The sequence below is a fragment of the Myxine glutinosa genome, chromosome 5 (genome assembly GCF_964187855.1).
Source record: "Myxine glutinosa chromosome 5, kmMyxGlut1.1, whole genome shotgun sequence".
Classification (NCBI taxonomy): Eukaryota; Metazoa; Chordata; class Myxini; order Myxiniformes; family Myxinidae; genus Myxine; species Myxine glutinosa.
The window spans coordinates 106,468,583-106,482,669 of NC_136265.1; the positions used below are offsets into that span (position 1 = coordinate 106,468,583).

A 14,087-nucleotide genomic window follows, 5' to 3' on the forward strand; every position below is an offset into this window, starting at 1 on the left:
TCCTCATCCCACCACCATGTTTCCGAGTGCCTCGGTGGTCCTTTTGTCCATCCACATACCTCACCAACGGCTCCCAACAGACTATCTTTCATTGACATCCAACCACGTTCAAGCTCAACCACATCATCCGCTACCCTACTCAGCCTCTCTTTTAATGTCTCCCTTACTGTCACCTCTTTCAACCTCCACACCTTCATTATCGGTTGGTACTTCACCCGCCGAGCTCTCCTCGAACCTTTCACCCTTATGTCGCAGACAACCAAGTGGTGCTGTGAAACAGCCTCCTCCCCCGGGATCACCTTTGTGTCCCGGAGGTGCCCCCTATCTCGCCTACGCACCATCAGGTAGTCAACGGTTGTCGTCGACCCACCTGACGTGTATGTAACAAGCTTATTATCCTCTTTCTGGAACTGAGTATTACAAATCAACAAATCAGCTCCATCAGCAAACTCCAAAATCCTTTCACCTTCTCCATTCCTCACACCATATTTGTAACCCCAATGAACACCCTCATAACTGTCAATACTCCTTCCCACATGTCCATTTTGGTCTCCTCCTACCACAACAACTTCCTCATCTTTCACGTTTTCAATCAGCTTCTCTATCGCACACCAGAACTTGTCCTTCTCTTCATCGCTCCGACCAACCTGCGGAGCATATCCCGAGATGACGTTCACCAAGAGCTTTCCAATCATCATTTCCACCATCATCAACCTATCACTCACTCTAGTCACACTCGCCACACTGTCTACAAACTCCTCAGAAAACAGGACACCAACACCATTCACGCCCTCCGGGCACCCTTTCCACACAAACTTGTATTTCTGTCCCTGCCTACCTTTCACCATTCTCACACCACTTCCCTTCCATCTCGTCTCTTGCACACAACAAATGTGCACTCTTCTTCTGACCAATACTTCCACCACTTCTCCTGATCTCCCTGTCATTATCCCTACATTCCATGTCCCAAACCTCAGAAACCGATCTCCACTTCGGGCTGTACCCTGCCCATATGTAGTTGTAATTGTCATGGTTCTCTTTTTGAGGCAATGTTTTTATGGCCAGATGCCCTTCCTGACGCCAACCCTCTTCGTCGCCTCTTACGACATGCAGGGATACGGTGTACCTATTCTAACCAGGGTACACACCGAGACACAAGACACACACACACACTATGCACACAAGAACAAGCAAAAAAAACATAGGGGCAATACCCGTGGTGCTCACCTGGTAGAATAAACAGTATACTGCACTGACTAAGGGTATTTTAAACCAACTTCAAAGGTTTATAGAAGACAGGGCAGCATGTTTCATACTAACATGCAACAGATCCTTGCAACTACAGACCAATCAGCCTGCTCCCAATTATCAGCAAAGTCATGGCATCCATCATTGCTTCGGATATGAAATCTTTCCTCTTCTCCAACGGCTTGATCTCTGATCATCAATTTGGTTTCAGACCAGGTCACTCTACTCTGGACATGCTGCTTCTGCTGTCTCAACAATGGATGGAGGTCCTCAATGCCAAACAGGAAATCAGAGCTGTCTCCCTCGACATATCACGTGCCTTCGATACGGTGTGGCACCCAGCTCTGCTCACCAAACTCTCCTCCTTTGGTATCCATGGAAATCTCCATGCATGGCTTGCGGACTTCCTCTCTGGTCGTAGTCAACGTGTGGCCCTGAATGGATTTCTCTCAACTCCCCTTCCTGTTCAGGCTGGAGTTTCCCCAAGGCAGTGTTCTGGGCCCTGTGCTTTTTCTGGTCTTCATCAATGATCTCTCCGACTCTCTGGAAAATCCTCTCTATCTCTTTGCTGATGACTCCACTCTCTGCCGCTCCATTCCTCTGCCCTCAGATCGGCAGTCTGCAGCCTCCTCACTCTCTGAAGACTTGGACAAAATCACAGACTGGTCAAACAAGTGGAACATGTCTTTCAATCCTGACAAATCTCACACTCTTACTATGTCTCTCCGAAAAGATCGACTGGACAACCCTCCCATCTACTTTCTCAACAATCCTCTCCAAGACGTTCTGTCGCTCAAGCTTTTGGGTCTCACTATCTGCCATGATCTTTCTTGGGAAAACCACATTTCCAAGCTGGCCTCCAAAGCCAGTCGCCGACTGGGCATCCTCCGTCGTGCGAAGTCCTTCCTCGGCACACCTGAGCTCCTCACCACATACAAGGCTTTCATCCGCAGCTCAATGGAATACTGTTCTCCCCTCTGGGCTGGCGCTCCTGCCTCACACCTAGCTCGGCTTCACGCTGTCGAAACCAAAGCTTTCAGAATTATTGGAATCTCCCGCGATGAAGCTATCTCTGAGGGCCTTTCACTCACTCACCGCAGGCAGGTAGGTGGTCTTTCTGTCTTCTACCGACTCCTCTCCGGCCTTGCACCCCCAGCTCTCTCTGTGCTCTGTCCCCCAAATATTCCTACAGGTCGCACAAGATCTGCCAGCAACCCTCTGATGGTTAAACTGCCGAAATCTCGGCTCTCTGCTCACCTTCACTCTTTCATTCCTCTTTTCTCCCGCCTCTGGAACAAACTCCCTCACTCCCTTCAATCCCACTCGTCCCTCCAGGTCTTTAAAACAGCTGTTCACCACCATCTCTTATCTTCCCCCATCCAAAACCTTGATCTTTTCTACCCCCACTAATTCACCCCAGATCCACCTTGTTTGAAATTCCAACTTCTTTCCTGGAAGTCCTGGCAGTGTCCATATGTTTTATACCTCTCCCACCCCCCCTTCCCATGCCCCCCCCCCCCCAATGCCCTCTCCCTCTCACAGATCTCTCGATGTCTCCATGTCTCTCGGTCCCTGCTCTCAAAATAATGTTGTGTTTGTGTCCTTCCTCCTCTCTCTCTCCCCATCTTGTCTACCGCTCCCGATGTTATATGTTTTATGTGTCGGTTTGCCTTTCTGTGTGATTAATGTTCGCTCTTTCACGAGCCTCGATCTTGTATACAAAAAAAAAAAAAAAAAAAAAAAAAAACAATCATAAGACTTTAAATAAAGGAAAAAAAATACCTATTTTGGGGGGCAACCCCTCCTCCCTCAACCCCATTGATCTCCTAAGACCCCAATTTTTCTAATGCTTTGAACAAACATTGGTACATGATGAGTGATTAAGGTTGTGGTGAAGTTTCATCGAAATTGCATGTGTCGTTTCTGAGAATAAAGCAAACACCTATTTTGGGGGGTTGAGGGGGCAACTCCTCCCCTACCCCCGTAGACCCCTAAATGGGCAGATTTTTTTTAATGCCGTGAACAAACTTTGGTACATCACGGGTGGTGAAGGTTGTGGTCAAGTTTCATTGAAATAGTGTGTGTAGTTTCAGAGGAAAAAGCAAATTCCTATTTTGGGGAGGTCAAACCTGGATCCACTTTGATCCCCGCAGACCCCCTTAGACTTTGATTTTCTTAGTGCCGTGAACAAACCTCGGTACATCACGGGTGGTGAAGGTTGTGGTCAAGTTTCATTGAAATAGTGTGTGTAGTTTCAGAGGAAAAAGCAAATTCCTATTTTGGGGAGGTCAAACCTGGATCCACTTTGACCCCGGTAAACCCCCTTAAACCCCGATCTTTTAATGTCATGAACAAACTTTAGTCACAACATAACAAATATAATTTGTGCCACATTTGGTCGCAATTCCATCAGCGGTTTCGGAGAAGAAGTTTGAAGTGTTTACGGACTGATGGACGGACGACGCGCCATCGATAAGCTCCCCTGAACTTTGTGCCAGGTGAGCTAACTAGAACGGAAACTCGGTAGAGCACATATCTCTGCCAGGCTGAACAGTTTACATTTTGTATCCCTGTGATAGGCTGGATTATCCACCGAAAGAGCCGCAAATTAGCCAAAAATCTAATTGACTTGTTCTCGGCACCGACCAAACTCCATGTTTTGTCATAACCTGTCCACAACTTTTAGAGATATCGTGCTATTGTATCGTTTTTGATCCTATCTGTCAATGGTGAAGAATCACGAGTCATCTGCATGAAAAAAAATTGTACTATCCGGATCTGGATATTCACCAAGATCTAATCAATTCCTTCTAGTCGCACACCCAACCTGTCCACCAAGTTTCATCCGAATCCGTCCACACCTTTTTGGGACATCCTGCTAACAGACAGACAGAGACAAGCAGACGTGAAAACAAAAGCTCCGTTCATCTTCGGTGGAGGAGGTAATGAGGTATTAAGCCGGTGCGTGCACACACACACACACACACACACACACACACACACACACACACACACACACACACACACACACACACACACACACACACACACACACACACACACCCCATTACAACCTGCATTGCCATATATCGGCTCTCACATATTCCAACACTGCAGAGCATCTTGTGCTTTTATAAAGGTGCATCTCCGTGACACTTTGGCCAACACTGCCCAAATGGTCTTAATGCACCACGAGAGTGAGTGGCATAATAATTCCCAGCACCCTAAGGAATCTCGCCAATTTGCTCCGCCTGTTAGGAAGCGGTTCAACAATAACGTTGAGAGCTACAGAGGCCAATCAACAACTCGGGCAAACCCGATCAGACCGCTCTGGGAGGTGTCACAACTAGGGCATGCCCGTACTATATATAAGCTAGGACGTGCCCGTACGTGGGTGCCCGTTCCTTGCAAAAAAAAAAAAACTGCAAAAAAAAAAAAAACTGCAAAAAAAAAACAATGGTTTGGTCCATTCGCAACGACCACAGAACCCCCCCCCCCCTCTATTTACATGAATGGTTTGGTCCATTCGCAAAGCCAAAGCGAACGACCACAGAACCCCCCCCCCCTCTATTTACATGAATGGTTTGGTCCATTCGCAAAGCCAAAGCGAACGACCACAGAACCCCCCCCCCCCCTCTATTTACATGAATGGTTTGGTCCATTCGCAACGGCAAAGCGAACGGCGAACGGCTAAATCGCCATAGCTCGGTAAGTACTTGTCCGATTAATTTCAAACCTTGAAAAGGCACATCCTCGGGTCCCCAGCAATATACCTGGCAAGTTTCAAGTATATCGGACCGGTAGTTGTCGAGAAACAGCGGTCACAGACAAACGTACAGACGTACAGACGTACAGAGATTACTGGAATTATAGATAGACTAGGGCATGCCCGTACTATATCTATATCTAAAATTATATCCCCCCCCTCTATTTACATGAAATGGTTTGGTCCAAAGCGAACGGCTTGCGAGTGGTGACAATCCCCCCCCTCTATTTACATGCAATGGTTTGGTCCAAAGCGAACGGCTTCCGGAGTTTGGTAAAGAAATCGCCATCGCGTGCACAAACGCGCAGGAAAGCGAATGAATCGCAAATTCGTTTTTATTAGTTGTAAAACATAGTTTAACGCCAACATAGTTTGCAAACGTGAAATAAATGAATACGCTCTCAAATGTGCCATCCGAGGCAGAGTGTGCCCGCCACGTTCGGCACACGCGATCGTTCGCTGCTCTCTGATTGGTTGAATCGTTTTTTGGACATAGCTCGGTAAGTAATTGTCCGATTAATATGAAACCTTGAAAAGGCACATCCTCGGGTCCCCAGCAATATACCTGGCAAGTTAAAAGTATATCGGACCCATGGTTGTCGAGAAACAGCGGTCACAGACAAACGTACAGACGTACAGACAGACAGACAGAGATTACTGGAATTATAGATAGATGTCACACGGATTCAACCCGCTCTCTCCACTACACGGCCCTTACTGATCATGCATCACCAGGAAGACAGGTGAAGCTGTTTATACACCTGCCTGTTTTGCAGGTATCTTAAAATGGGTTAACCGCACGACCGCATTTTATGATCGCATGTAACCTTAGTGCAAGTAACCTGCATAACTATTGTGTACGTAGACACTCCCTACTCCTGCTGCGAGTTAAAGCCGCTCCACTTAGTTATCACTTTTCATTGCAATTTGATGACCAAAATTGTTGGGTTTTTTTTTTTTTTGCATTTCCTGAAAATACATCTTGGCATGAGCAACTTGAGACACGTATAGATGGATGAGAATATAAATATCTCAGCGTTGTGGGGAATGTTGTACAAGTACGATGTCAAAAGCCAATCACAGATGAATAATATCAATCGGGAAGCAAAAAAGCCACGTGCACGACGTACCAACTACATCGAAATAAAACAAGAATCACAATTGCGATTTATCACCAAACACTCCTTTATAAAAAAAACATTACTCTTTCAATTACCTCTGGAAACAAAAACCCTCATATAGCCTTTAATGGTGCATTTTTATTTCCTCATCCAAGGATGAATGAATGAATGAATGATCGTTTTAAGGCCATTTTCCCCGCTAGAGCGGGGGTTAGCCTTGCGGGCCCCATGACAATCATGGTTCCCTGTTTGAGGCAATGTTTTTATGGCCGGATGCCCTTCCTGGCGCCAACCCTTGGTCGCCTCTTACGATGCGCAGGGATACGGTGTACCTATTCTAAACCGGGGTACACACCGGGATCATTCATCCCAGCAAGCTTGTACTCAATTTGCCGACCTCGGAAGGATGACAGGCTGAGTCAACCCCCCTGGCGTTAATTCAGCGATCGACCGGGATTCGAACCCAGGATCCTAGGATCCTAAGCCGGCACCCTAACCGCTAAGCCAACACCAGGCTAAAACCAGGCCAAGGATACAAAGTGAAAATTCCAAGTGTGATTGGAAGTAGAATTTCTCGGGTTTTGAAACCGGTGCTGCGTTGCAATACACCTGGTCAAATGAACCTGACGGTTTACAAGACGGTTCTGCTGCAATACCAATTTCTGGAAGGCAATGAAAGGCCATAAGACTCCACTTACCGTGTACGTGTGAACGATCATGGCTTCTGCCTGGTGCAAAGTGGAAATTGCCCGATATCTGGAAGATAATACGTACACGCAATTCAGCCACATTTATATGCACCATCAACAAGAAGTGGTACGTGTACGTACTGTTACGTGCTCCTCCCCAACCCCCGGTCACGGTGTACCTCCGAGCCCCGAGAGGAGTCACGGCAGAAAAATGTGTTATTCTGTGTCAAAAATCAATGGTGAAACCACACCAATTGTTACCAACAAACAAATATTGTATTAAGGGTGTAGTACTGGTGAAAAATTGAGAAAACTACATAGGTACCTTTGAGAGGCCTTTACACAAAAACAAAGTCAAGTTAATATCTAATTTTCAGTTTTTCTTGAAAGATATAATCTTGGCTTTAACTCAGACCAGTTTCAACGCTTCTTTGTCATATTACATGCATATAATTTGCATAAATTAGACCGTCAATAAAAAACAAGGAAAAACAAAGAACACATTTCTACTTCTATCTTCTATGTCACCTATCATTCTTTTCACACAAAACTTGGTACATGTATTATACATGTGTTACTCTACTACTTGCCGAGAGGATTTTGTGAAATTATGTCAAATGTTCACTAATTAGCTAATTATGCCAATTATCAGATAAAACTTGGTTGTCCTTCAATAAATCCACAATGGCTACTCCTATAAACAAAAGCCTTCATCATTTTAAAGGAAGTGATATTCTGAATATCCTGTCCAAATTTCAGCCCAAAAGAATGATGCAAATTAAAGTTATAACAAATTTCATGCATGCAAAATGCAAAATGCAAAATATTATATTGAATCGAATTGAAATTTGAATTTTTCAATATTTAGGGGTACTTCTATGACCTCTAATAGCATGATTCTTGTTTATAAGACTATAAGGAAACTGTTCAGCTGAAAAAAAAATCAAAAAAAAATCACCTGTTCACCAGTACTACACCCTTAAGGTCACACAAGAATAACAACACAAAAACAATAATAATCAATTGTACAACAAATAGTATATCATTCCTATGATGGTACCATCAGGTTCGTACAATATAACTCACTGTGCTCCAAGTGAGCGAAAAGAAGAACATTCCCCAATGTCTCTATTCCCGGCTTCAAGCCAAAGTTGTTTCTGGCTTCAAGCCAAAGTCGATTCACTCCAGCGATCGATCGTCAGAACAATGTCTAATCAAGATCAGAATCCCGTTTGGATGACAGTCACAGTCACGCGGCCAAAGCTGCGCAAAGGCGCCCTCAAGGCGACCGGGAAATCACACCCTCGGGTATGGACGTTCCACGGCTCACAGTCGGCAAACCGCAAATTAACCTTCAAAAGCCACGTTGCACACACACACCAGATTAACGTCTGAATGCGGTGAAAATGGTTGAAGCGAGATGAAACCTTGAGCGAAGCGGAAGTCCTGCGCGAGTCAAAATGGCCGACGGCCCGTTGTCGTGGAGTAACGGCACTCCAACGATTCTCTTCGGAATCGACCGCAAAACGTGTCACGCAGGTTTATCTGTCACAGCGATAACAACTCTGTCGCAGGAATCCCTTTCCTGGGAAACCCAAAGTTCACTCGTGACTCTCGTTCGCCAATCGTTCGCTCCAGACCTCGAAGCAACTCGGCTTTCTTCTCCGACTCACTCGCTCCGCCTTCTTCTCCTCCTCTTCCTCTTCGTCGTCGTCCGGTTCCGGTTTCATTTTAAACATTGACTTTTTTACCTTTTGAAAATAGTAACCTCTATCTCTCTTAAACGACAACAATAATAGTACATGGAATCAAAAATGTTTACAGTGGATGAAAACCACAACAACGGAAGTGATGAATCCGTAACAGTACACAGACACAGACAGACACAGACACACTATATAATATGGGTGCCCTGGAACACAACATCTGTATCACCAAATTTCTCTTTTTTTATTCATTGTTACCTGTTCAGAAATAAACTCCTCACATATACGAATGGCTACTGCGTGCGATGCTAGCATCTCATGTCGTAGCAACGTTTGCTTGCCTTGTTAACAAGCAGGTGTCCAGTGATACGGCAACCCCAGGATTTCTGCTCATTGACTGTCGTGACATAACCTTCCCTCCGACACTGAGCCACAGTTTCCAGATCACGCAGTGCCCAACGCCGCTGCCGATACGCTTCACGCACCGCTTGGCAGGTATTACAACATCTGCGAAATAGGGGATTGGGGTTAGTAACGGCAAGGTAGTCGAGAAACCACAGTTTGACTTCAAAAGAAGAAATAAAACTGATTCAAGCAATCTAACAGATCCATATGCTGCCAGGTAACATGAAGCAAAGGTAGGGAAGTAGCACAAGAGGAAAAAATGTTGTACACTCTTCTGGCATACCACATGAGAGAGGGAAAACACCTTACTGAATTTCCTCCGTTTCTGCTCCATAGCAACTTTCACAGCGGTTTGGATCAAGGGTTGGGATAATCTCTGCTTCATTGTTGTCGACATCTTAAAACACAGAAACAACGTTCATATTGCAGATCGTCAACCAATCAAAACACAAAGCACACCTTCCAAAATACACCAAGCACATTCAGAATGCACTAAAACTGCCTTTGAATAATGATTAATGTATCGTAGAAGAAATCAAGATGAGGAGGAAAGAAGGGGTGCAAGGAAAGCCAGGAAAAAGAGGAGGGAAACACAGAGGGCATGAGCATTGCCAAAATACTGAGCTCCATACCAATAGCCAAAGTCAAGGGGACTCTCAAACACACACACACACACACACACACACACACACACACACACACACACACACACACACACGTCGTGTCACTGGTGACTAAAATCACGGGCGGCAGATAGCCAAACGTTGCTCTACTCCGAAGCGTATTTTATTTTATTTTTTTTGTATACAAGATCGAGGCCTGTGTAAGAGCTAACATCAATCACAAAAAACAACAACAAACGGACACACAAAACATACAAAAAAGGGAGCGGGAGACAAGATGGGGAGAGAGAGGGAAGCACACAAGTACAACAGCAGAGAACAGGGACAACGGAAGATCTGTGGGAGGGAGGGGGCTTGAGGGGAGGAGGCAGGGGAAGGCGGGCGGGGGGGGGGGGCGAAGTATAAAACACATGGACACTGCTGGAACTTCCAGGAAAGAAAAAAGTCGGTATTTCAGGAAAAAAAAAAAAAGTGGATCTGGGGTGAATTAATGGGGGTAGAAGAGATCAAGGTTTTGGATGGGGGAAGATAAGAGATGATGGTGAACAGCCGTTTTAAAGACCTGGAGGGAGGAGTGGGATTGAAGAGAGTGAGGGAGTTTGTTCCAGAGGTGGAAAAAAGAGGAATGAAGGAGTGAAGGTGAGCAGAGAGTCTTGATTTTGAGAGTTTCACCAGAAGAGGGTTGCTGGGAGATTTTGTGCATCCTGAAGGAATATTTGGGGGACAGAGCACAGAGAGAGCTGGGGGAGCAAGGCCGGAGAGAAGTCGGTAGAAGACAGAAAGACCACCTACCTGCCTGTGATGAGCGAGTGAAAGGCCCTCAGAATCAGCTTCATCACGGGAGATTCCAATCTTTCTACAGCGTGAAGCCGAGATCGGTGTGAGGCAGGAGCACCTGCCCAGAGGGGAGAACAGTATTCTGTGAAGCTGCGGCTGAAAGCCTTGTATGTGGTGAGGATCTCAGAAGTGCCAAGGAAGGACTTCGCTCGATGGAGGATGCCCAGTCGGCCACTGGCTTTGGAGGCCAGCTTGGAAATGTGGTTTTCATTCGTCTTGAAAATGTCTCTGTCCCATACCTGTCCCCCCCACCTCCCACCCAACCCTGTCCCCTCCTCTCCTTTATTCTTCAAGTCCTGAACCAGGTTCACCCCCAATCCCAAGTCAGCAATCTGCCTCTTATCCCCAAGTCCTCAACCCCCATTCCCCCCACTACAAGTCCTCAACCCCCCCTCCCCACCAATACCACTTTTTTTTCTTAAGGTCCTTGACAACACCCCCCCCCCCCCCCACCCGACCCCCGCCTCCTTCATAACTCAAAGTCCGCATAACTAACTGCTAAGCTGAAGTTTCTCAGTGAAGCAAATCGATGAAAAGGAAGATATACGTTGGACGGAATAATTTGTGACGATATATATTGCCTTACTTTTGGCAGGTGTGCGAAGCAATGACTCTGGGAATATACACTTCCCGTGAAACTTTGTGCTTCTGCTCACAACGGCATTGTCGGAGAGTTCTTTTGTACTCCTCACTTGTGCATGAAAAGAAAGTGGAAGCATTAGTGAGTCTCATGTTCCGTTTGTAAGGGAATTTGTTCCCAATGGAGTGTGGAATGTGCATGGAGTTTATTTGAATGTCCTTTGAGTGAAGACAGGAATAGATCATGAGACAGAAATAAACCTTCTCACCATGTGACGCTTACGGTGGGGTGGTGATTGTCACGTGGCGGTGGTCTCGGCGGGAGGATGATGGCAGGAAGGGTCACATCCGGGGTTGCACCTTCAGCCAACGCATATACGGGCTATTATCGCCGGACTCTCGAACAGTCGCCCTCAGTCTTACTCCGCACCACTCCCTCGCGTGGAGACTTCCTCATCGTCCTGCTCGTGCTTTGCTCCGCCTCAGAATCGCTGGGCTGCGTGAGACTCAACCCACCTGCACTGCCCGTTTATCCGAACTCCTCGGCCTTCATCACCTTGGGACCGTACGCAGCCACACACACACAATGACTCACTGCTCAGCTTCTCACAGCTTCAACTGGGTCCATGGGACTGCCATTCCCGACGTAGCCCTTACGTGTCTTTGCACACGGTCGCAGGGCCCAGCTTCCGCCTTCTTCAGTTTGAAGGATTAATTGGGGAGGAATGGTGCAAGGGCGTTAAACACGTTACGGAAGGTTCGGGAGGGGCCACCTTTATTTGGCTTCTCAACATACTTCAACACGTCCAATCATTTTATGCAGAAACCACACACTTATTTATGCTCGATGTTTATTAATGACATAACTAGTCTTAGTTTACTCCAGTTACCCTCTGATGGCCGTTCCCGCCAATACCAGGTGTATACGTATTGAGCCAATGGAGTGTCCGGGCCATCCCGGCATAAGAAGTCTATCAACTTCTTGATGTATAAATCATGAGGTGGAATTGGTCAAATATTTTATAATAAATATAACGGATGTCGTTTAAAATTAACATTGTTCAAGAAGAAAGCCTGAATGTCGGATTACTTGCAGTTGTGGAAAACGTTTCCTGCTTCTGGTTGAAGGGACGAAGGTGAGTACGCTCCAAATTATTCAACACATCAGTCTGTTCTTCTCCAGAGACATCCATAACATCTACGCTCAGCACTGCGTACAGGTAACGACAAAAGAGGTGCAAAACAACTTAGGAATCGACATGTGTATGTACAACCCAACCCATCGTTCGGCAAACCAAATCCTATCAACCTCTGCACATCCTCGAGGTCCATAAACAACAACAACAACAACAACAACAACAACAACCACACTGAAAAATTCAAATTCACACCTTGCTCGCTCGCTGTGGTCAAAATCTATACCAAAAGAGCAATACTTACACATGCACGGTAGGTGTGGAAACTCCAAATCCACTTCAATACGAAGTTTCTGTCCACGTGACGGATCTACGTACAGCTCCGAACGGATCTGGGAACAAACGTTTTGACTTTTTTTTTTTTTTTTTTTACAGAACCAGCAGCTCATGGTTACGTGATAATATTGTGAGCAAAAAAACCGTAAATAAATAAATAAATACAAAACTTTTTAGTGTGTATGATAAGCTTTGGCAAAGAGGTTCATCAGATCAATCTAGACTCTCCACCAAGGTCCTTGTTAAATAAATACACCGACGTCTCCCAACGTCCTGACATGCAATATAGGAATAAACTCCTCCATGACCATTATGACGTCACTGTTAAAATAAACCAGAAGACAGGGCAGCATGTAGAACCATACGAACATAATCGTAAGACTTTAAACAAATAAACCCCCAAAAATACCTATTTTGGGGAGCAAACCCCCCAGTAGACCCTCTCAGGGGCCGCTTTTTTATGCGTCCACCCCCGAAGGTGGCTTGAGGCATTACGTTTTCGGGTTGTCAGTCCGTACAACTGTCCGTCCGTCCGTCCTAATTCCTCATCATAAAAATCTGAAATTGCATGCACATGATCTATGAAACATTTGTATTTAAATTTAAATATTAAATTTATGACATCATAGGACACATGGTTTGGCAGCCATATTGGATTTAACTAAAACCTTTAAAAAACATCTGCTCCCAAAACACCAAATCGATTGACTCGAAACTTTACGTATGTCATTGACTAGCAATTCAAAGATGACCACGAAAATTTCATTGGTCACATGGTGTGGCAGCCATATTGGATTGAAGGGAAATATTAAATAATTATATCTCTGAAACCGCTTTCCCTATCGATGCAAAATTTTACAAATGTCATCTATATATATAAAACACAGTTTGTGTGTGTGTGTGTGTGTGTGTGTGTGTGTGTGTGTGTGTGTGTGTGTGTGTGTGTGTGTGTGTGTGTGTGTGTGTGTAATGTTACCGGTAGACTCCTAAACGGAGAGGCTCACATACTTTATATTTGGCACAAACATGGCCATTGAGCCTGGGAAGAACATGGTCGACCTAAAAATGTATTTCATAATATTTTTAAACCATATTTTTACCTCAGTGCATTTCAGCGAGGCATATTATGACCGGAATGACAGAGCAGCGCGCTGATTAGCTCAGAGCGATCACGTGATGTTCCTTGCCGCCATTAACGCAGTTACGCGTTCGCATGCATTTCAGAGCGAAAAGCGATTCCGTTTTTTTCACATTTCAGCGAGGAATATTGCCATTCACACCACATAGGTTTTTTTTCCTTTCATCTTTAGATCCATATTTTTTGCCATAACGTGGCGCATTATGGCTCTCTCGAGCTCGAGTTAGCCAATCACCTGGGAGCATGAGACCACGTTGGCCACGCCCACGACACGACGCAGAGTTGCAATCGATCGCTCAGAGCGATCACGTGATGTTCCTTGCCGCGCGATTGCGTTTTTTCACATTTCAGCGAGGAACATTGCCATTCACATCACATAGGTTTTTTTTTCTTTCATCTTTAGATACGACTATTCGCGCACCCTCCCCCCTCCCCTCCCCCTCCCCCCTCTCCTCACCTCCCCCCCTCTCCTCACCTCCCCCCTATTCTCCCTCACGTTTATA

At 45.6% G+C, this 14,087-nt stretch overlaps 1 protein-coding gene across 2 annotated transcripts in view; it reads right to left on the reverse strand.

Moving 5' to 3' along the window:
• LOC137427268 (endoplasmic reticulum-Golgi intermediate compartment protein 3) overlaps positions 1-14,087 on the reverse strand; it is a 66,111-nt gene that overhangs the window by 42,616 nt on the left and 9,408 nt on the right. For both annotated transcript variants that reach the window (XR_013623530.1, XM_078778487.1), the window contains exons 3-7: positions 12,415-12,502; positions 12,065-12,184; positions 9,245-9,332; positions 8,872-9,037; positions 6,834-6,891 (exon numbers count right to left, since the gene is read on the reverse strand). Coding sequence is in view for 1 of the 2 variants with exons in the window: in XM_078778487.1 (XP_078634613.1) it covers positions 6,834-6,891; positions 8,872-9,037; positions 9,245-9,332; positions 12,065-12,184; positions 12,415-12,502 (520 nt within the window). In the remaining variant the exon portion in view is untranslated. The remainder of the gene's footprint in view (positions 1-6,833; positions 6,892-8,871; positions 9,038-9,244; positions 9,333-12,064; positions 12,185-12,414; positions 12,503-14,087) is intronic.